The following is a 23631-nucleotide window of genomic DNA, read 5'->3' as shown; positions in this document are numbered from 1 at the left end:
CCTTCTCTCCTTTTTCTTTTCATGGCTTCCAAAAAAGAAATTACTTTGAAGATGGTCATCTGCATAAAAAATTCACTTAAAAAAATAAGTGTTACACATAGCGATAATCATCTGCATCAAAAGTAGGCGAGACATGAAAATTTGAGGATGTTCCAACATTTTTCGTCATTTCAAAGTGTGAGGACTAACCAAAATAATTATTTAGTCCATAACTTGGAGCAATATTCATATCTTGCTGAGGTAAACCGCTACAAAATATATAATAATAAGAATAATAAATAATATAAATTAATAAGTAATTTACAAAAATCAACAAACAATAATTGAAATATAATAATTGAGCATTACCGATCACTATCATTAATAGTTTTGTTTAAATCAAAATCATATCGGTCGGTAAGAGTATTTTGATAATGAGTCATTTTAGGAAAATCAGTAGATTGAGTTATCGGAAATCCATCAATGCTATTATGATTTCCTAATTAGAAATGAACATCGACCGATAAAGGAGAACGTTGTTGACTAATCTTAGGCTCCTTCCTAACATAGATTCCAAGTATTGTTGACTTGATTTGATCTATATAGTCATTTGGAACCCTTAAAAAGTCGGTCAACGATTCGTCATTATATATAATTCACTCTCTAAAATTTATTTGTCCTTGTGATAAAAATGAAGTAGGGTATTTTTCGGCTATAATCAAATTATAATCGTACTGTTTATACCCATTCTTTTATAAATTGATGAAATAAATTTATAATATCGGACATTTATTGGATATTTAGCATTGTGTTTGGGAGGACAATTATAATAAATGATATTTCCGTCATGTATAATTTCGCCATCCCAATAAATTGAAACTTTAACTTTAGGTGTAGAAGATATTTTCTTTAGATTGAAATGAACAAATATAGAAGACTTTATGTTGTAGGTGCTATCAACTATGCATAAACGTCTTTGAAAAAGAATATACCAACCACAATGTACGAAGATAATGCTGCATGTATAGCTCAATTGAAAGGAGGATACATCAAAGGAGACCGGACAAAGCATATCTCACCAAAGTTCTTTTTCACGCATGATCTTCAACAAAATGGTGAGATAGAAGTTCAACAAATTCGTTCAAGTGATAATCTTGCTGATTTATTCACTAAGGCATTGCCAACATCAACATTTGAGAAGTTGAGATACAAGATTGGAATGCGCCGTCTCCGAGATATCAAGTAAAGTTTTCATCAGGGGGAGCGAAATACGCGTTGTACTCTTTTCCTTAACTATGGTTTTGTCCCAAGTTGGGTTTTTCCTGGTAAGGTTTTTAATGAGGCAACATTCAAAGCGTATTATGAGATATGTGTACTCTTTTTCCTTCACTAGGCTTTTTCCCACTGGGTTTTTCCTAGTAAGGTTTTAACGAGGCACATAATCTATGGACATCCAAGGGGGAGTGTTATAAATCCATTGAATTGTGTGGATTGTCCTTTAGATTTACTCAAGACTTAATTGTATTCATGTATACATGTTCCCAAGGTGATAAGAATTATTTGGATAACTATGTACCTACTAATTGGACATTTATCATGGGGGCTTTTGGGGTGATATCTCAACTCTATAAATAGAGATATCATTCACCTTTTGTAAGACATACTTGAATAAGAAAATTATCCCCTCTATCTTATACTTCTTGTCTTTTTCTTCTTATATTCTGAGCTTTCTTTACAACACGAACTATATTTTACGATATATTTAGAGGGTAAAACTCTCTAAACACAAAGTGGTCAATGGGTTTATAATACTATAGTAAAATTTATGTTTTAGAATTTATTTTGGACAAAAAACATTTATTATGTCTTTAATTTTTTGTATTAAATTATGTGTTTGTCTTAAATGAAAAAAATATTTTCCACACTATTAATCATGAATAATTGATATATTAGCTTTTAATTAATTATAATAGTTAAATTTTTACTTTCAAATACCAATATTATAAGGTTATTATATAGGTCAATTAAATTATCAATATCAGTGGTTAAATATTAATAGGGAAACTTACATAAATATACTATAATAAAAAAATATTTACCATTTATAGCAATAATATTTTTATCTCACTTGATCACTTTTAATTCATTTATAATACAAGTTTAATACATATTACAAAGAATAATTTATTATTCACATATAATACAAATTTTAATGATGAATAATGCATTTATCACACATTTTAATACATTTATAATACAATGTGACAATTTTTTACCAAACAAACATGATATATTTCAAAAAACAATTATAATTCATATATATTGCATACATAATTCACTTTTAATTCATATTAGAGATTTAACAAAGTATTGCTATAAATGGTAATAAATAAAAAGTATCGCTAAAATTAATAATTATTTTTTAAAATGTATTAATTTATGTAATTTTTCCTTTTTATATTATGAGTCTAATTAGAATAACACTATGAAGTTATGGATCATACCACCGGCTTTTTCGCAAGCCTAATTATAATATTTTTTTTATTATTTTACCATATATTTGGATAAAACTAGCTAGTGCTTTGAGTAGTCTAGATAGTTTTCATAGCTACAGTTTGAATGATATGATCATTTCTGCTAATAATATATGTTAATCTGTGGATTCGTCGCATTTTATATGTTATTTTTTAGTTTGTATTTGTATTAAAAAGTGATGCAATTTTACTTTTCTTTATTTAATTTTTTTGGAAACTCAGTTTTCAATTTATCAGTATGAATTAATTTATTTTGATTAATTAATTTAATCAATGAACATGAATCATTTATTTAATTTTTTTAAGTTGGTCAAATGAATATTTTCAAGGCTAATATTTCACAAGAATAAAAAAAAAGAAAAGAATATCATAATTTATTGAAAAAATAACATATAAAATGAAACGAAGGAAATATTTACGAAAAAAAATAAATAGTAAAGAGACTCAATTGATCTACCCAAAAACCTTGGGTACCCAATATGACTTATTTTAAAGTGCATCTACAAATCACTCAGCTAAATCTGGTAAGACTTTATACGGGAACACCTCCGTTCTCTCAAATTCTGTACAATGGAGAGTCACAAAATCAGTTGCTGTAACATAGATGACGACGTCGTCTCGAAGTTACCACTTCAGATGATTAAATCGGAGATAATTCCTCCGGCACCGAACCGATCAAAATCTCCTTCTGAATTCGAGCCAGCAATTGACTGGCAGCCGAACTTCGCTGGCTACTCATGGATCGCCTATGGTGCCTCGTCTATCCTTGTCATACGTCAATTTCCTAACCCTCTATCACAAACTGAGACTGTAGTCGGCACAGTTTTTCAGCAGGTTCTCGAACTGTCAATAGATGGCACTGGTACTGTTTCCGCCGTAGCTTGGTCCCCTGTGACGCCTTCTTCTGGAGACCTCGCTGCCGCACTCGATAACTGCATTGGATTGTTCTCTTACGACGCTGACGCTTCTCATAGTAAGTTTTTATTTTCTGACCTCACTCTCAAATGTGCACACTAGTCTCATTGATTACTTTGCTACACTTCATTTGTTAACTACAAGAATCTAAAGAAACAACCATTGTGAAATAGGATCTCTGGATCAACAAGCAATATGAGTGATATATTTATACATGAGTGTGCATGTTAGGAGGATGTCTTTGATATTTTTCACAACAAGAGCAATTGTGTTGGGTTCTTTATCATCTTGAGGCAATTTAATTACCTTTTTTATGGCCCTTGGGACTTATAGAACAATGGTGAGTAAAATTCATTAACTACGTCTCATTCACAAATTCTCTAGGATCTGCTTGCTGAAATCTTTGATTTCATTCTGCTTATTTGGGTCTATTTCATTCCAATTCTAAATTATTTGTCTTTTAAGTCTAATTAGGAGCTCCTGAGAATCAGAGATTAAAGCTGGATGAAATCTATGCCTAATAAAATGACTCGGAAGGATGTCAAACTTGGTGAAAGCATGTTTTTTGTTACTTTTCCCCCTTTTGGTAGGTTACATAGTCTGAGCGTATTTCATCTAAATGAAGTTGGCAAATTAAAAGGATTACCTTAGTTGGATCCTACGCTTAACTAAAAAACTTTATTGTTTAGGTGGTGATCCAGTTTTGAATGGGTATGAATATGGAACTCTAATCACTTGTTTAATTAATTAGTACTATTGGTCATTGGATCTTATGTGTCTCTCTCCCCCTTCCTCCCTTCCCTCTTAGATGTATAAATTTATTTACTCATATTCAGGTTCTTTTTGTTGGAGCCAGACATCAATTCTAGTACAATCCACAAAAGTGGACTCAATCACTTGGACGGGGTCAGGCGATGGGATAATTTCAGGTGGCATTGAATTGATCTTATGGAGAAAGAAGGAGAGGTCATGGGAAATAGCTTGGAGATTTAAACCAGAACTGCCTCAGACTCTAATTTCTGCTACTTGGTCAATTGAAGGACCTTTTGCTGCTGCACCTCCATATAGATTGCATTTTGAAGGTTCGGGTTCCCATATCCATGCAGGAAATAAATGTGTTTTGGTATGTCAAAGAGATGCAGATTCCAAACATGTAGAAGCTACGCTACCACACCCATTACCTGTTTCTATGATTCAGTGGAGACCATCTACAATTACACATTCAACTAGAGATGGCAAATATTCAAGCAGGTTGGTGTTATTAACATGCTGCCTAGATGGAGCTACAAGGCTCTGGACTGAGATTGATGATGGGAGGGTTAGAAAAGTTGGCAAGGATGGTAATGAACACAAAATGAATAAATTCTCCTTTCGTGTTATCGCTGTAGTTGAGGTAAACCAAGCATTAAATGGAAGACTGGGCTTGGATGTATCTGTAAGATGGGCAGCTGATATTAATGGTATAATAACTGTTAATGGTGAGGCTGTGTCTTATGCTTCACCAGATGAACATCAACATGGCAATGCTAGTAGGTGTGAATGGTTAGTTGCTGTAGGTCCCCAAACAACACTGACTTTTTGGGCCATTCATTGTCTCGATGATTTTTCTCCCCTGAGAGCCCCAAGGGTGACATTGTGGAAAAGAAAAGAGTTGAACAGTCCTAAAGAGATGCCAAGGGGATTGCTCTTAAATAAAATCTTTATTATGAGAAATCAGGTCTTTGGTCCACCAACAGTATGTTCTTTTATTAATCTATTACCGAATAACTATCTAGCCTGGATGCAATTTTATTCCTCAAAATTCCCCAGTGGTGCAAAAGTATCTTCAGAACTGATTAGCACAGAAGATTCAATGCCAAATAAATGTCAGAGTGAATGTTTGTTATCATTATGTGCAACAGGACTTTCAAATACGGACAGTCACAGCAATAAAATTCTGCAGGTAGCAGTTCATCCTTGTTTATCAGAGTTGGAAATTGCTTCCTCTTTGGACACTGATGGAAAGCTCCTTTTTTGGTTGTTTTCTTCTGCTTCAAATACTATTTTGGGCCTCCCGACTTTGAGTCCATCTTGGAAACTTTTTGGGAAAGGTGCTACTGCACTCCCTCGACCCAAGTATACAAGCTTAAGCTGGGCTCCCACTCTGTTAAGTGAAGAACGAATTCTCGTCATTGGGCATGCAGATGGAATAGATTTCTTATTAGTCAAGGCTTTGAAAGCTGAAGAATTGGAAATGGTCTGTCACAAAATATGTACAATAGCACTTACTGCTGGAAGTCAAGAAGAGGGACCGGACAGCGTCTTCTCAATTCCTTTGCCTGCCACTTGTAACAAAACCTTCATTTCCAATAGCTTTTTGCTGCTAGCTGTGTGGAAGAAAGGCTTTCAGGCTTTATCGTGGAAAATTTACCTTCATCACTATGATTTGTCTGGAAGTCGCTGTGGGTGCAGTTTTGACAGTACAAACACCTTCCAGGACAATATATGGAAGTTTGAGAGTAGTTATTCTGGTAAGAAGTACCTTGTTTCTGTGGAACCTTGTTCATCAGCTTTCCCAGACCCTCATCACCATAATAAAATTTCAAGTTCTGCTGTGATCTGTCCCACAAACTCTGGATTCAGTGAAGAGATTTTTGCTAATAATTTATATAGCAACTACTTTGCTTATCATATGGTTACTGGTTGTGTTGATGGTAGTTTGCAATTATGGAGAAGCGTTCCTGCTGTGAGCTCAAATTCTCAATGGGATCTTGTTGGTACGGTTGCTTTGCATCAAGGCCCTATTTCGGCTGTATCTGCAAGTATCTGTGGCCGAAAGATTGCAACTATATCGAAAGAAGGTACAGTAAGTGCTTCTACTACTATTCATATATGGGAATGTGTGCGTGTTGAGGGTACTGGCAGCTTTATACTTGAAGATACTTTGTATTTTGACGGTGACGTTGTCGCTTCAAATTGGTTGACGATTGGGAATGGTCAATTTTTACTTGGTGTTTGCTCAAGAGATAAGTTACATGTGTATGCTCAAAAGAGATGTGGGGGTCAGTGCAATTTGGAACCGGAAAAATCATTAGAAGGCAACATTTGGTTGCGTCTTGCGACACGTCATACCAATCCCACCATACAGGACTTCTTTTGGGGACCCAAAACCATGATGGTGGTTGTTCATGACAAATACATTTCTGTATTTAGCAAGTTCTTATATTTTATGGACAAGAAACTTCTGCCCCAGCTTGGTGCAGAAGTTTGCGAGGAGAGTTCCATCTGTCAGTGTGGTTCTAATAAAGTGCCAGTATTTGATGGTCATGAAAATTGTGACAATGCACAGCGTCGGTCTGATTTTCTGTTGAATATGGAAGTGGTGAATGAGACTTCACTGTTTAGTAGTATGACAAAATCTCAAGAAGGCTCTACTTCTGTTAAAAATGGGATTTGGAGCATTTTAGAGATAGCAGAACTTGTAGGAGGATCTCTTCCTCTTGTTCACCCGGAGGCATTCCTTGTTAACTTACTTTCAGGTACTTATGAATTGTTTCTCTCTCTTTCCGCTTCCCTCCATCCCAAACTCAAATACCCAAGCGCCATCTTTTTCTTCATCGAAGACATCCTAAATATGATATGGGCAAATCATTTGTTGTGTTTACGAGGAACTATTTTGTCGTTGGCTGCTTTAAGGAACTGAGATGTACATCTAGGAAGTAGATGCTGTTGTATCTAAGCTTCTAGACCAAACAATAAGTAGCTTCTTGACAACTAAAAACTGAAGTACTTTCTTTACTTTTTAGTTAGTAAAGCCAAACATTTCTTGTAGCATACAGATCAATGAAGTTCTCAATGTTAATTAATTAGTTTATTGATATGTATTTAAGGTTGTGAATCATTGTCTCTTCATTAAAAATCATTTTGTAGTACTCATGCACATTTTGACCAAGGATCTTATTGTTTATCTTATTAGTTATTAGGCTTTCCTTTTCGTTTTTGAAATAGGTAAATTTCCTTGTCCTTCTTGCTTTACAAATGAGCATGTCTATCAGTCTATTCATCCTTTTAAGTCTTTTTCTTTGATAAAATCCTATGTGCTCTTTTTGAAAATCAAATATGTTTGTTTTCGATGTTCTTAACTGAGGGTTGAAGTACTATTGAAAGTTTACGGAAGTAATGACACATGTCTTTCATGTACTTATTCAAAAAAAGAAGAAGTTAAAAGCTTGCTCTTGACTGTACTTCAAGAAACAATCTGCTTTGGAACAAAAATTTGGGAGGAAAAAAAAGGGGTAAAGATGCATTTTAAAGTTGGTTTTGGTTTAAAACTAGTAAATGTATCAATATATCATCCTTAGAAGGAGAAGAAGTCACTTGATTGAGCTTACTAGGAATAAATAAAACTAGGAGGAGAAATTTAATATAATGTTGTTAGGTTTTAGTACGTAATATTTGTGGCTCTCTTGATGTGGGAAGATCAGAATTTCTTAATTTATATCTCATTCTTATCTTTTCTTATTCTTCTATGTTAGATTAGTGACAGCATTCAGCAGCAACTCTACTTTACTTTGGGCAACTGGTTTCCATCTTTCCCACTGCCATTATCCGGTCTTGTGAAGGAAAAAATCTCTTCAACAATAAATAGATTCGGCATTTTAATTTTATTCATGGTCTTCTTTTTCAATTCTTAGGCTTTTCTAGTGAAATCATGATGGCAATATTCAGTATTGTGAATTTAAACCAAAGCTGGCTGCCTGGCTCATTAACATTAAACTTTGAGAGAATTTTTGAGTTGTGGGCAACTTGGTTAGTCAGCTTACACTGAGTAGATCTTTCCATCCACAAACAATTATGCACTTGAGGAAGCCAGGAATGCCCACAACTAAATCAAGTGCATACTGCTGCCAAATTGATTTAGATTTTTGTAGAGCTGTTTGACTTAGGAAAGTTCTCTTTACTTTTTAAGTTTGTTCGTATTTGGAGTACTTTAGAGATCCCAACAACAGTAGAAGATTGGATTTTCTTCATAAAGAATCTCATTTTTGTGTTGGATACTCTACTTTTTGTATCTACTTTGTAAGCTGAGGATTGCTTCATTATATCAATGAAATTGCCTGTTCATTTCATAGAACTTCCTTCCATCTAAGTAGAAGAGGTGGCAGGTTTTCCATGTTATCTAAATGGCAAGTGCTAAAGGGCATTGGTGACGTTGTTTGTTGACGAAGATTGCACTTAAGGCTTGTTTGGTTTCCCATATAAGAAATGTCGGTGAAAACTTTGGATTACTAATTTATGCCATGAACCTAATGACACATGAAGTTCTTTAAAAGTAGAAAGAAATTGTGCTCATTTACTCCTGTAGATGTAGATTCTGAAGCACTTGCTCTCAGGAAACATTTGTATGATTAGAAAGTCCGGGAAACTTTTATCTCTTCTGACTACATCATTTGCCTGTTCTGGATTTTGTTCTCTGTTTGTTTTTACTCTCGGAGTGCTATTTTATTTTAAATCCTCATCTCTGTTGGTCACAATGAATATTTTATTGTATCATTCTTTTTCAGTTTTATGTTTCCTACTTGCCTGAAAATACAGCCAGATTTGTCTGCCATGAGAAGATTGTTGCCAATTTGTATGTCATGTAAATGTTACCATCGTGAAATCCCAGTCATTCTATTGGCCTTAATATTCTTCTAGTCTGAGTTTGGCCTCATGTTGTGTGTTCCAAATATGTATAGGTAACTGGAAACGTTCATATGTGGCTCTGCAGTGTCTCAGTAAACATGTAACTTCTACAAAGTTATCGGCGAAAATATGCTGCCTTCGTGCCTTCAGTGGTTTAATATTTCCCATTTCATTGTCAAACTATCTGGAAGGAAATGTCTTGTCAAGTTCCAATGAGAAGTCATTTCAATGGGGTGGACCTTCAGATTCCTCAAGCTGGGGATATGCTGCATCTGATAATGCGCTCTCTATCTCATCAGCAAGATCTGAAATAACCGACTTTATTGAAGCCGTTGATAAACTTCAGAAATTTGCAGCTATATCTGCCACCGAAATGATGCAAATTCGTGCTGCTATTCATCTTCTAGATGAAGTTAGCAATATGCAGTCCACTTCTGCTTATAATAGCCTTGATGGACCTGGTCGTAGGTAAGTCTATGCTAGAAGCCTAGAATACATAATCTTCCATTCCGTGTGAACGTATTGGTATGAAAAGTTTGTAAAGGCTCGTACATTTTTTTTTATGATCAATCTTCTCCTTGTATTCAATATTTTTTCTGTATATATATGCTATGATATCAACTAGAGAAGTGTAGCTTTTGGCGAACATGCACAAATATTCCAATTTTTTCCTTGAGATATATATGCTTTAAGTTTTAATGATGCTATGTCCTGCTTTCCTACTGTTGGAATGGAGTTTGCAACAGCTGTAAATGGGTGATATATGTGGATAAAAATCCAATTGTTCTGCTACACGTCAATATTCCCTGATAGATAAGCCAAAACTTTTTGTGGGTATTACTCTGCTTCATGGTTGTGGGGACAATTTTGGGTACAATTTCAAGGGACGATGATATACCCAATTTCGTTTTTTGTGTCATGTCATGGCAGGAGTACAAGATGGGCTATTATCATGTATGGGTTCATCTTAGTTGTACCCTGATAATCTCAGTGCTGCCTGGTAGATAATTCATGATGATCTAATATACCAACCTGAGTAATGAGCATCCTAATGTTCGTGCATATAGCTCAACTCATAGCGTTGGCATTATTTTCATGAATGCGTTATCTTCTATTAATTCCAATATTTGGTAGGAGTACTTTTGGTTGGTCAGAAACTTCTATGTAAATATAGGGGTAAATGTGTGATTCAGCAAACCTGTAGTTTTAGAGGACACCTTATTTAGTATTAGAATGAAATGGAAATGGGTACCTGAAGAAATGGAGGAAGACGTTGAAGGATTAAAATATCTTGTCTCGGCCATTTTCTTCTCCAGGGACAGATAAAAAAGGAGAATCAGCAAGATAGAGCATTCTTTCGTGTCTCTCCTTACTATAGAACATTAATTTGAACATTTTGATGAGAATGAAATAAAAGGTCTCCTATCGCCTTGCATCAGGTTGGATGTTTTCAACAAATTAAAGTTTGACAATATTTTTATAGGGGAAATGGATTCAACAGATTCATGTAGCCGATTCAAAAAGTTTGCTAATGAGGCCTAGTGAATACTGACTTTATTTCGACTAAGCTTAAAGTTAGATAGCATGTTTTTATTTTACTGTGAGGTTTTTTTTCTCAAATGCACTGGTTACTCTAAATATTGTTCACATTGTCCTGTCTCCCTTCTTTAACCGGTATTCTTCAGATTATTTCTTTATGCAAGCATAAACACGCTCTCAGTCTCTCTCTCTCTCTTACACACACAAACAGTGTTCTCATTTGCCTTCTCCAATGTATCCATTCATTATTCACCCAATCATTCTTGCAGTGATGGTTCTTTCCTTTGTGAAATTATGTGTAATTATAAAAACAGCTTTTTTATGTAAGATTGGAGCACAATTGTTCCTATTTTCAGCTCAATACAAAGAGGAGAAAGTAGCAGATGATCTTAGGTATTCTTGCACCATGCTTTCTTTCAAACTTCCCATCAACCAGTTGATGTCTAACTCTTTTTTTCTTTGGTGTTTTTACTAATGATTTTGATTTCTTGCCCATAATGATTAAGTTTGTCAAACCAAATGTTCAAACTTCAAAGTTCAAACACCAAGGCTTTATCAAAAAAACTAAATGGAATTCAGATTCTTCTCTTCTTAGTGTGGGCAGTGATACCTTTAAATCTTTTATATCAATATTCAAATAATTTGATGTGATTGTAGGTTCTCTACTTTTCACATACTCCGTTTATCTGGAGATTTCCCCAATATCAATAAAATAGTGACTTTTCTCTCATGGTCGTTTTTTTATTCATTATCAGACAAATAACTTTTTGTTCTATCTTGCACAGTAAATGAGAACACATGAAGTCATGCAGAAAAATTTATCTTCAGTTATAGTTGCTTCTAATTGAGTTATCATTTGTTGATGCTACTCATCTTTTCTTCATAGGTTTTGGGTTTCAGTGAGGTTTCAGCAGCTATATTTTGTTCAAAGATTTGGCAGACTGCCATCAGAAGGTGAGCTGGTTGTGAACTCGGGACTGATTGGATGGGCTTTCCACTCTGATTGTCAAGAGAATTTGCTTGATTCTCTTTTATCTAAGCAACCATCTTGGCAAGAGATGCGTGATATGGGTGTTGGACTATGGTATACAAGTGTGGCACAATTGCGATTGAAGGTATTTGTTTTCATTAAGATAATGAATTCAGTTGTAGCATGACTAGTGTGAGGTTGTCCAGTGGTTTGAGGACTTCATTTCTTACCTAGAGGTTGGGAATTCGCATCACCCAGGGACCAAAGGGGTAAGATGCAACTATGGACTCCTGGACGGGATAGGGGTGGGGGCTAGGAATGTATTATTAGTCATATTTAAAAAATCAGCTGGATCTTCTTATAGTTATTCTTTTTGGGAGGTGCTGTGCAATTCTTATAGAAATAAACAATTCCATATCATCAACATGACTACCTGAAATAGACTCCCAATATTTAGTTTTTGGGACTAACATATTGATGCAGTCCAAGTAAATTGCTCTACATTTCTTAATGTTCCATCCTTTCTCAAACTAAGCTCAATTTTCTTTCCTTCCTCTTTTGCTGGTCAAGAATGAGAGTTTCGAAAATTAAAATCTTCTTTCTAGTGTTTATCAGTTGCTTTTCCATGTTCCTTCCTACTTCATTAAGCACACCATCCTTTACCTTCTTCATCAATTATTAATGTTAGAAAAATAGTGAATGGTCTGTCATCAATATCTTTTTGATATTGTACCAAGAAGGTACCAAAATTAGTACAAAAAACTGGACTTGTTTAACACTAAATGACTTATCAAATGTAGAATAAAACTTGCTTAACACTACGGAATAAGGGAGTCAACAAATCTAAGGTATCTGTTGTGATGAAGATCTGTCATGAATTTTTATATATTTCTGAATTCTGCAAAAATTCAGCTTCTTTTTGGTTCATTATTATGAACTGTTTGGTGAAATGGTTGGTTTATTCCAACACAGTAATGTAGTTACATCACTCGAGTTTTCTTTAAATGAATATATTTTGGGCAATAGATTCTCCTGAAATATGAATGATCTTCTAGTTTGCCATTTTTGTTCCCCTTTTTGTGATTAGGGTTAACCCTAGTTGTGTCTAATTAGTGAAGAGGTTGTAGAGTTCAGGTTCTGTTCTTACTCTTTTTTCTATTCAACCGTAATGGAGAAGAGTCCTTTTCTTAACTTTTATTATTTATCATGTACCAAGGAACTCTTATCCTTAAATATTTTGATCAATTTTATGCCAGGGATTTGATCTAGTGTAAAAGCACAACGCATGATGTGTGAGTTATCCACATGTCACAGGTCCAAACTCTGCTGGTACATTAGTGTAGAACGGTAGTACATTGCTGGATGTGTGGTGGGTGCACTCCTGCCTGTGGTGAACCAACTTTAATATATAAGTGGAAAAGGATAATGTGGCAGGCCAATTATCCACAAAGTTTCATAGCAAGAACTGAAGGACTTTTCTGTAATCAAAAAACAAAAAAGGGCTATCTTTATTTAGTTTCACAATTTTGTTCCTTATCCATAATTCACTGCGGCAGTTTAAGTTAACATACTGTTAGGACCTATAGTAGAATACTATCTTAAAAGCTCCATATTAAACTACAGCTACTCCTATGCTCTTTCCTCTGAAAGGGATGAAAGAATTGGGAAGACCTAATGTCTTATATTGTAGCTATCATTTTCCCCTCTATAGTTTGGATAGCAACTTTGACAGGGGTGGGTTTTCTGCAGATGGAAAAGCTGGCAAGACAACAGTATTTAAAGAATAAAGATCCCAAGGCATGTGCACTTCTTTATATTGCTTTAAATAGACTTCAAGTATTGGCGGGCCTTTTTAAGATTAGCAAAGATGAGAAAGATAAGCCATTGGTGGCATTTCTGTCACGCAATTTTCAGGTATTATTAAACATATGCTACTTTATTTGTATGCCTGGTAAAAATATTTTCAAAGAATTATTCCCGAGTTTCTCCAATTCTTTTATGCATGATTTTAAACATTTATGTTGAATCTTTTCTTAAATTTTCTTTTTCACAAGTGCTAAAATTGGGTTAAGTATTATTACAAAGTTTTGATGAATTTATAGTTGTTATCATTTGATCTTCTGTAATGTCTTTTTGTGGCTTACATTTAAAAGTATTTGTATTAAAATGGTAAAGCAAATGTAATAACCTTTTCTTTTTGGGGTGCCAAGGGGGAGAGGTTCTAAATGAAGTGACTTTATCTCAACTTTATCATTCTTGTGCCTTCTCTTATATGTACGTATCTTTTGTCTTCTCATGTATACGTCTTATAGCTTGTCTTTTACAAAATTCAAATTGGTGGTTCCTTGGGTACTCTTAACTCTTAAGAGCTGAAGGGCAATACATATTTTTTGTTAGTTCATCTTCAGTCGCGTTTACCTAAATCCGTTTTGAAATGTTAAGTCCTATGAGATACTCTAAATTTAATTTTGTTTGTAATGAAACTTTGTTTTCTTCTTGTGGAGCCAATACTCAACGTTTAGTTGCTTAGAAATTTACTGATTCCCTTGTTAGGAAGATAAAAATAAGGCTGCTGCTCTAAAGAATGCCTATGTCTTACTGGGGAAACATCAGTTGGAGCTCGCGATTGCTTTCTTTTTGCTTGGAGGCGATACAACGTCTGCTGTTACTGTTTGTGCAAAGAATCTTGGGGATGAGCAGCTTGCCCTTGTTATTTGTCGTCTTGTTGACGGTTATGGTGGAACATTAGAGCGATCTCTTATTTCGAAAATCCTCCTCCCCTCTGCTCTTGCAAAAGTTGACTACTGGCTTGCAAGTGTTCTAGAGGTATTCAGCAAGAAATCTAGTGTAGTCTTTGATAAAGTGATGCTTTGAATGCTAAGGGATTGTGCTTGTAGATCTTGTTCCCTTGTTTATATATTTATTTTAAGTTCTGTCATTTGCAGTGGATGTTGGGGGAGTATTCACAGGCTTATCTTAGAATGCTTGCTTACCCAACGGGGTCTTTGAATGGTAAATGTATATTCTCATCGCGTCAACCTGCCTTCTTAGATCCAAATATTGGAGACTTTTGCCTAATGTTAGCAGCCAAGACTACCATGAAGAATGCTATTGGGGAGCAAAATGCTGCTTCCTTGAGTAGATGGGCAATCTTGATGAGGGCCACTGCCTTAAGCAGATGCGGACTGCCTGTAAGTTCATCTATTTTATTTTTGTGTTTCCTAAAGTTTGGGGATTCACAAGCTTCCTTATTTTTTAGATTCTCTTCAAGGATTCTGAGATCGTAGATTTTTATATCCCTCTTTGAGATCTGGAATGCAGAACTGATCTAACTTTGGTTCAATCCAAAATTCTTGTTCAGGTTGTGATTAGGTGAAACATTTTCTTGATAAATCATTCTGCTATTTGATTTTTCAAAACATTTTCAAGAAACTGACTTACATAATTGGAGGTTGTAATTCATTTTCTGCCTTACTCTTTTCACTACTACTCTATATAACGTGTTTTACCAATATGTAAGCATGCTTTCGCTCTTTGCTACACATAAGTATCTCCAAACACCGACCAATGCCCTAACCTAATACTTCCATTGTCACATTGGAACGTGATTCGACTCTCGTTAATGTGGGTGGTGTGGACGGAGAGAAATAGGAGAGAATTTGAGGGGGTAAACTCAAGATTTTCTTAGTCGAGGAGTAGCCTCAGATCACTTATTCTCTTTTGGTGCACCCATAGATTCCCAGATGTATAGAAGATTGGGTGGAGTTTGTAGATAATCATTTCTTTGTATAGATTCTCTACCCTTTGGTATACCCTTTGTAATTCGGCCAGATTTTTTCCCCATGTTTATGAGTGAAAGTGTGTTTAGTTGATCAAAAAAAGCTGTGACATTTCACCATCTTCGAGTTCCCTTGAACTACTTGGAAGTGATTTTGTTGTAAAGCATTCTCTTATAATAGATCCATCACAATATTTCTCTTAAATAACAAAATTGGTTAAGGTCCCTTTTCAATGTAACTTGAGTTTTGGCGAATTTGTTGACCTAGAGTAGTTCTTTTTTTCAAGTCAATACATAGCTTATAGTATTTATGTATATAATATATGAAATCAGGGCTGATCTAATTTATCTCTCACAGATTTTAAAAAAAAATGACTTTAATATTTGTAAAACAAAAATTTGGTAATTTGCTAAATCCTACTGAAAGCAGATTAAGTTCCGAAATACAACGTCAGGGTGATAGTAGGATGGCCTACCACCAATGGCAACACTATTTGCTGATTAGTGTTTGAATTGCAACTGCTGCCATCTTTTAACTGATGTGACTGTTTGGCATCAAAATCCAAACATGTTGACTTTTATGCTACCTTTTCTCCTCCAAGTCCAGTTTATCTAGGGCTTTCTCCTCCAATATTCCTTAAAAGTGGCAGTATACCATAAAGTTATTGCATGTCAGGTGACCCTCTCAACCAGCCTGTCCATGTGGATGGGTGTACTCTTATATGTTCATTTTAATTAGACATTTTTGTAGGAGGACTGATGGTATTTATTCCTTTCCTCTGTAAGCTTGAAGCTTTGGAATGCCTTTCATCTTCTGTGGGCGTCACTGGTGATTCAAAACGACGAAGTTTGCCTGATAATGTTGACTCTGGATGCCTGCATGAAATGCTGAGTGCACTGCTAAATGAAACTTCATCAAACTGGCTATCACTGGATGTGGCTTTACAGATAGATTCACACATGAGATCAGACTTGTCTATGCATTACATGTCTAAGATGTTAAAAAGACATCCAAGTTGGGTAGACAATGATATGACATGTCTTCAGGAACAAATGTGTACTGTATCTGAGAATCAAGAATACAAGCTTCTAATTGAAGCTTTTCAAGATGAACTGATGACAACAATTGCATCCTTTCAACTGAAGTTCTCCTTAATTCCTCTACATCTTATTTACTCGGTATCTACTTATCCATGGAACAAATGTTATGTTTGCAGTTTTTGTTTTGCGAGGACTGATTGTCAGATTTTTTCCTTTTTGCCCTTGTACAGATCTTCTTGTCGTTTTGCAACCGTGGTTTGGCGTATATAGGATGCCACCTGTTGTGTGACTACATAAATAAATATTTGTCAAGTGAGCAAGGCAGTGGACTTGATGGTTGCTCATTGTATCCTTGCCTTCCAGAGCTATTTCTCAGAGTCTCTGGAGAACTATTTTATATTTTTGCAAGATACATCATTATGTGTAGCATGGACTGTTTCTACATGAAGTCATTCACCTTTAGAAGTGATAGAGCTGATGAAAACATCTATTGTGCCATTCCGGAGCTGTACAAGAGGAGATTATGTTGGTCATTCTGGTGTATTAGAGCCATGATGCAGTTCTCGTCTGTTTCTTGTACAGAAAATTTTGTAGGAACACATTTTACTATCCTTGATTTGTCAGAGTATCTTTTACTGTTTGCATCTGCTTGGGTACAAAGAAATTTTGGTGATCTTATCCTGATTGTGAAACCTCTCTTGATGACAAAAAATTCTGACCAGACAGATATAAAGGACATACAGAAACTTCTTCGTGAGTCTCTCAGAATGATGGCTTCTGATTTACCTAGTCATGCTGCTGGATCTTCTGTTCAGAACAAGAATCTAATGCCACAAGCGCAATTTGGGGATGTCATATTGTCAGTTCCAGAGGAGAGATGGCATGTCATGGTTGCTTCCTTTTGGGGACGTGTGTTTAGTCTTTTAAAACCCAAGTTGAATCAGTTATGTCCGGAACTTGAAGAAAGCGGTTTGTTTCTACCTCCAGGCAGATATCCCAGTATATCTACTTCATCAATTCTCCTAGATGGCAACAATGTCTCAACCCATAATGGGATGGTTCCAGGATTTCTGGCTAAGATACTAATGGTCACATGCGCTCACATCTCTTCTTATTGTGTGAATCAGTTTGCATCTGTCCTGCTGGAGAGCATGGATACAGGTGCAACTGCACTTTTCTGTTCTGAAGATTATCAGTCCAAACATAAAGCGCCAGATACTAAACTTAGTCATAGCAACAATGATCTGGATAAGGTGACTGGTGAAGATCAATTATCAGCATTTGAAGCGTTATGGGATCTTTGTTCTGAGCTTAAGAAAGTTAATCAGGATTTTGTGCTTCAAGACCAGAAATGTTTACAGCATACCTTGCATAAGTCCTTTAAAGGATGGAGTGAAATGTACCCCAGCATTGTCAGAGAGTGTGAAGTTGATGAAACTTTTGACAGAGAAGAAAGGCTTGGTAGTCCCAGTAGCGCAGCTGGATCTCCTCTTGCTTGTTTGTCGCCAAATAATCATCCTTTTCAAAGTTTTGGCGGAAAGGATACTCACCATACAAAGAAGGTTTTGCCATTCCGTAGTCCGATAGAGATATATAAAAGAAATGGAGAACTTTTGGAGGTGATTCTTCTCCTAAACCTGTGTATTGTTTTGCAAATTTCTAATTCTTAGAGATTACAGGTAAATTCAATGGCAGATTTTCTTTCATGAAGCTAACAATTGCAACACCACTATATTTGAGCAGGCTTTGTGCATCAACTCCATTGATCAACATGAAGCTGCTCTTGCTAGCAATCGGAAGGTTAGATAGTGCTTGTGGCTCTTCCTTAGCTGTCTGTTTCCTTATGCATCTGAATTTGATATTTTACTAGTATTTAGGGTGCATTTGATTCCTCATTTTGGTTGTGAAAAATCAATGTGTGACTTACTACCAGAGTTAACGTCAATTTAAGATCATTAAGTGTGTGTTTAGTATGCACCAATTTTTCCATGGTTGGTTGGTAAAATTTTTTGGAAAACATGTTCTCTAGGTTACTAGTTTCTTAAAAATGAGGAAATGATTTCCCTAGTTGAAGTAGGAAAACAAGTGCCATAAGTGATATTTCACTCATTCCCATCCCCCAACACACACCCATGCCCCCCCCCCCCCCCGGTATACCCATTCCCATGCCCCACCTTAATTTTATATAAATGCTTTTGGAATAGTATTTTGTGCTTACCAAACACTTGAAAATAAAAAAACCACTCATTTTTTTATTTTCAAGGAAAAATATTTCCTTCGTACCAAACACAACCTAAAATTCAGCTCTCAGTGTCATTCTTAAAAAATACTGACTTCAAATACCAAGTAAAGGAGAACAACATAATTTTCTCTGTTGCCCTTCTATGAAAAGCGATTGGTTAGGCGTTAGGGTGGAGGAAAGCTTTCCACACAATTCAGTTTGGACTCTTAAAGTGACGAGGAAGATGTGTTTCTACACTTGGTTAACTGCTAGGAGGGTGATACTGACGACGGCAAAATCTCATGAAACAAAAGGTTGAATGCATAAGTTGATGTTTTCTTTGTAAGGAGGGAGGTGAGGACTTGATCATATTTTGTTCTATTGTAAGTTGGCATAAAGGTTATGTTGTGGGATATCTTTAGATGATTTGGCGTTTCTTGGGTAATGCAAAGATTTTTTGGAGTTAATGTTCTGTTGGAAGGGTGGACCTAGGAGAAGAAGGCATAACTCTTGGAATCTTACTCCTTTCGCCTTGATGTGGGTCATTTGGAGAGAGAGAAATAAGAGAGCTTTCCCCTCGTTTTCTGTGACTACCTTTTGTTTCTTCTTTACTTCCTTACATCCTTTTTATACTTCTCTGAAATGCGATACTTGAGGCGAGGGTCTTCCGGAAACAGTCTCTCTACCTTCACGGAGTAGGGGTAAGCTATGTTGCTCGAACTCTTCAAAATTGCTGATGCCTGCGTGTCGTGTCCTCCAAAATTACACTATTTTGAAGGATCCGACATAGGTATGATAACATTTTTGGAAAGTCCGAAAACATAGGGGGTTAAGGTCTGTGTACACTCGGCGCATACCATAAAGTAAATTTGTTTGTATTTTATTTGTTTCACATCTTATATTTCCCATTAGTCGTCTATATTTGTAAAATCAATGTCATCTTTGTCTGATTTGAACTCAATTAACTTTTATTCGATTCAGGGTTTATTATTCTTCAAACGGGAAGACGGACTTCCTTGTGGAAATAAAGCTGACAATGTCTGGGCCGAGGCTGACTGGCCACATAATGGTTGGGCAGGATCTGAGTCTACACCAATTCCCACTTGTGTCTCGCCTGGAGTGGGTCTGGGGAGTAAGAAGGGTACACACCTCGGGTTAGGTGGAGCAACTGTTGGGACAGGTTTTTTGGCAAGACCTACATTTGGGCTTCCAGGTTATTCCAATATGGGTGGATCCAGTCTTGGCTGGGGGGTTCAAGAGGATTTTGATGATTTTCTTGACCCTCCTGCAACAACAGAAAATGTTCGTACAAGGGCATTCTCAGCTCACCCTTCAAGGCCTTTTTTCTTGGTTGGATCAAGCAATACACACATATATTTATGGGAGGTAAAAAATTACAATCAATAGATTAGTTAGATCTTTTTTGCAGTTGCAACAGCAAGGGCTAATTTGCACTTTGAACAAATTTGGCTCCTAAAGGGATGTGATAAAATACCTGTGAATCAGTTAGTATTAGCTAAGAAACACACTCCGTACCAGATCTTCACGCAGTGGCACGTTATGTGTCGCCAATTTGTGTTTCCGTTGTTTCTTTTATTGTTCGTAGTCTATGTCCTTTTTATATTTATTGGCCCGAAATTGAAAACTTGTTTACTCATTACATACTTGTCATTGTTCGTTTCTTAAGACATGGTACTGAGAATAATTTATGGTGTCTGTAGTTTGGCAAAGATAGGGCTACTGCTACATATGGAGTGCTTCCCGCTGCAAATGTCCCTCCCCCATATGCTCTTGCCTCAGTATCTGCCGTGAAGTTTGATCATTGTGGTCACAGATTTGTCTCTGCTGCATCAGATGGTACTGTGTGTACATGGCAGCTTGAAGTAGGAGGGAGGAGTAATGTTCGGCCAACAGAATCATCACTTTGCTTTAATAATTATACATCGTAAGTACCCAAATTGTGTAACTTTATATTAGTTGGGAACTGAGTATTAGGACCTCTTCAAAGTTATACCCAAGTTGAAATGTTAGATCAATGGATATGCTTTCTTTTACTTCTTTAATTGCTATCTAACATAAGCACCCAAAATTGTGTGAATTTCCTGGTTAAGTATTATTATTTTTATTTATTTTTTATTTTGGTTAGGTATTATAATACAGTGAAATTGAATATTAGTATCTCCTCAAAATTGTCTCCAAGCTGAAATGTTACATTATTTGAGGAAAAGGTCTCTTATTTCTCTGGGTGCCTCTCCTCGACCTAACTACCACCATGGAACCCTGTGAATATGCTTTGCTGTCTTTGGAGGGGGGTGAGGGGCTACAAGTGTTTGACATTATTTCCCTTTTTCCCTTACTTGGTTTGGTCATGTCTCGTGTCAACTTACAAAAGCACTCATTTGGTTCATATGTGTGAAACTACAATGAATAAAGGTCTTATTACGGGACGAGATAGACCTAAATCACAGGAAAGGAAGTTGTTCTGAAGATCTATAATTTCTTGGAATCAACAGATTTAGCTAAAGATATGATGCAATGGGAGAAAAAGTCCTTATAGGTGATCAACTAGTTGGGAGTAGGTTTTAGTCTTGTCAGTACATTGATTTTGAACATATTGCTTTTCTAGGAATATTGACTTTTTCATACATTTAAATGCTAGTAAAATATAGAAAACTTATTTTTTACTTCTATATTTATTTGGTAATGATGATGACATGAGTTGAGCACTTGAACTTAAGCGAAGAGACGTGGTCAGTGAGGATTCATCTAGGATACCCCAGCTTGTTTGGGACTTGGGCATAGTATTTGTTGAACTTGCTCTTTCATTGTGTCATTAGTAACCCCCACATGGACAGTGGTGATAATCAGTTCCATCTAGCAACTTTGTTTCTGATTTGAAAGATAAAACAGTCACACACATCTTCTTCCTTGTTTCTGTTCTCCTACTTTCATCCTTGCTATGTGGTGGCTAAGTAAGTGCTATAATCTCCATCTTGTGGTTTCTTAAAGCTTGCTATAACCTAATGTAATGGCTGCAGGGATGTCACATATGTTACTTCAAGTGGTTCAATCATAGCTGCCGCAGGGTATAGCTCCAGTGGTGTTAATGTTGTCATATGGGACACCCTTGCTCCACCAGCAACATCTCGGGCCTCAATAATGTGTCATGAAGGTTGGTTCCCTTGACATTTTTCCTTTCTGTCGATAAATGGGACAATTTCTGATATTATTTCCAGCAAAAAGGCAAAATGCAGAGATGAGATTGTTGGTGACTTTATGAGAAGAAAACATGTGAGTTTACTTGTATAAGGTTTATTGGTGGAGTTTGGAGGAGGGAGATGGGTATTTTCATCTATAAAGAGCTAATAAGCTGACTTGCAGTGATTTTCATCTTCTTGGCATGAACATGTGTATAAGCCACTAAAAATCTACTTGTATTGAGTTTGTCTTCAGAACATAAGCAAACCCTGGATAATGGGTCCATTTACTCTGTTAGCTGTAATAAGCTTTTAACTAGCTAAGATTATTGTTCCTCTGCACGTTTCCAGGAGGTGCACGCTCTCTTGCAGTGTTTGATAATGATTTAGGAAGTGGTTCTATCTCTCCACTCATTGTAACGGGTGGGAAAGGTGGTGATGTTGGACTTCATGACTTCCGGTATATAGCTACTGGAAAGACAAAACGACAGAAGCATACAGAAATTGGTGACCATGGTGTGAATTCCATGGTTGACACACAGAAGAAAACCGGTGATCAGAATCGTCATGGGATGCTCTGGTATATACCGAAGGCTCATGCAGGTACTGAAACATTTTTACATGATTGTGGCTGAAAATGCTGTAGAAAGTTGATTGGCAGTATATAACGAGATCTTTCTCTAATTCTGCATTGTATTGTGAAGGGAGTGTTACCAAAATATCTACCATACCACATACCAGCTTTTTTTTTACGGGAAGTAAAGATGGAGACGTAAAACTTTGGGATGCTAAGAGTGCAAAACTAGTATTTCATTGGCCAAAATTGCATGAAAGACACACCTTCTTGCAGCCAAGCTCCCGTGGCTTTGGTGGTGTGGTTCAGGTAACCTCTTTGATCAGATGTGTAAATAGTTGGAAGAAAAATTACTGATTTCTTGAGCCTTCACGATAAACTAAAGAGAACCTTTTTTCCTCTGTTTTCAGGCGGGTGTTACAGATATTCAAATTGTTTCTCATGGTTTTCTTACTTGTGGTGGAGATGGTACTGTAAAACTTGTGATGCTCAATGATTATTTAGGGCTGTGAACAAGTCATGGATAAGTGGCAGAAAGAACTTTTTGTTGCATGAAGGTGTTGTGTTGTCTGCAGTGGTTTCTCGTTTGTAATTTTCTTTGGGATCCACTTCTCTAAGCTCTAATAGAGTTGGTACCTTGACATGACAATGGAAGGATAGCCTAGTGATAAAGACCATCTCTACATCTAACCATAAGGTGGTGCTTTGGGTCACAAAGGGAACAAAGTGGAAAAGGGCCATTGCTTGACTCGTGGATAGAGAGGGGGTTCTTTAGGGTGGGTGGTTGCACTATGCAAAAGAAAAAAAAAAGGTTGGTACTTGTCTTGTATTGAAAATTTTCTATTGGTGCATTACCAGCTTATTGTGGTTTGCTTCCAAGATTAGCTGAATGGTTTGAGCAATTACTTGCACTGATATATTAAATGACTACTTCCTGGGGGCCTATAGCAAGAACAACAAAAACTATTTACTACTGAAGGCGAGTTAAACAAGATAACATAGCAGGGAAGAGTATGGCTCAGTCTTTCTGATGGGAGAGATATATCAATCAGAATTTAGTGTGGATTGCCAAAATAGCAGCAGAGATTCATGCAGTTCATTTCCACAGTTAATTCTTTTACCCTCTAGCTGTAAACATTGTCAAATTGCTAATATGTGTGTTTGATTGATGACTAACCAAAAAAATAATTAATTCCTTCTTTTTTGCTGACTAAAACAA

General features: G+C 36.1%; 1 protein-coding gene across 1 annotated transcript; it reads left to right on the top strand.

The window, feature by feature from the left end:
* The first annotated feature begins 2992 nt into the window (after nucleotides 1–2992).
* On the top strand, nucleotides 2993–23631 carry LOC101249217 (uncharacterized). The gene is made up of 16 exons (XM_010328865.4): nucleotides 2993–3486; nucleotides 4265–6946; nucleotides 9146–9560; nucleotides 11518–11746; nucleotides 13351–13515; nucleotides 14155–14427; nucleotides 14547–14792; nucleotides 16166–16558; nucleotides 16651–18039; nucleotides 18164–18220; nucleotides 19623–20027; nucleotides 20363–20586; nucleotides 21680–21813; nucleotides 22190–22441; nucleotides 22543–22721; nucleotides 22823–23631. The coding sequence occupies exons 1-16, from the start codon at nucleotides 3084–3086 to the stop codon at nucleotides 22922–22924; spliced, it is 7548 nt and encodes a 2515-aa protein (XP_010327167.1). The 5' UTR covers nucleotides 2993–3083; the 3' UTR covers nucleotides 22925–23631.

This window comes from Solanum lycopersicum, chromosome 1 (assembly GCF_036512215.1).
Source record: "Solanum lycopersicum chromosome 1, SLM_r2.1".
NCBI classification, from domain to species: domain Eukaryota; kingdom Viridiplantae; phylum Streptophyta; class Magnoliopsida; order Solanales; family Solanaceae; genus Solanum; species Solanum lycopersicum.
Note: the sequence above shows the minus strand (reverse complement) of the source record. Positions and strands in the feature narration are given on the sequence as shown.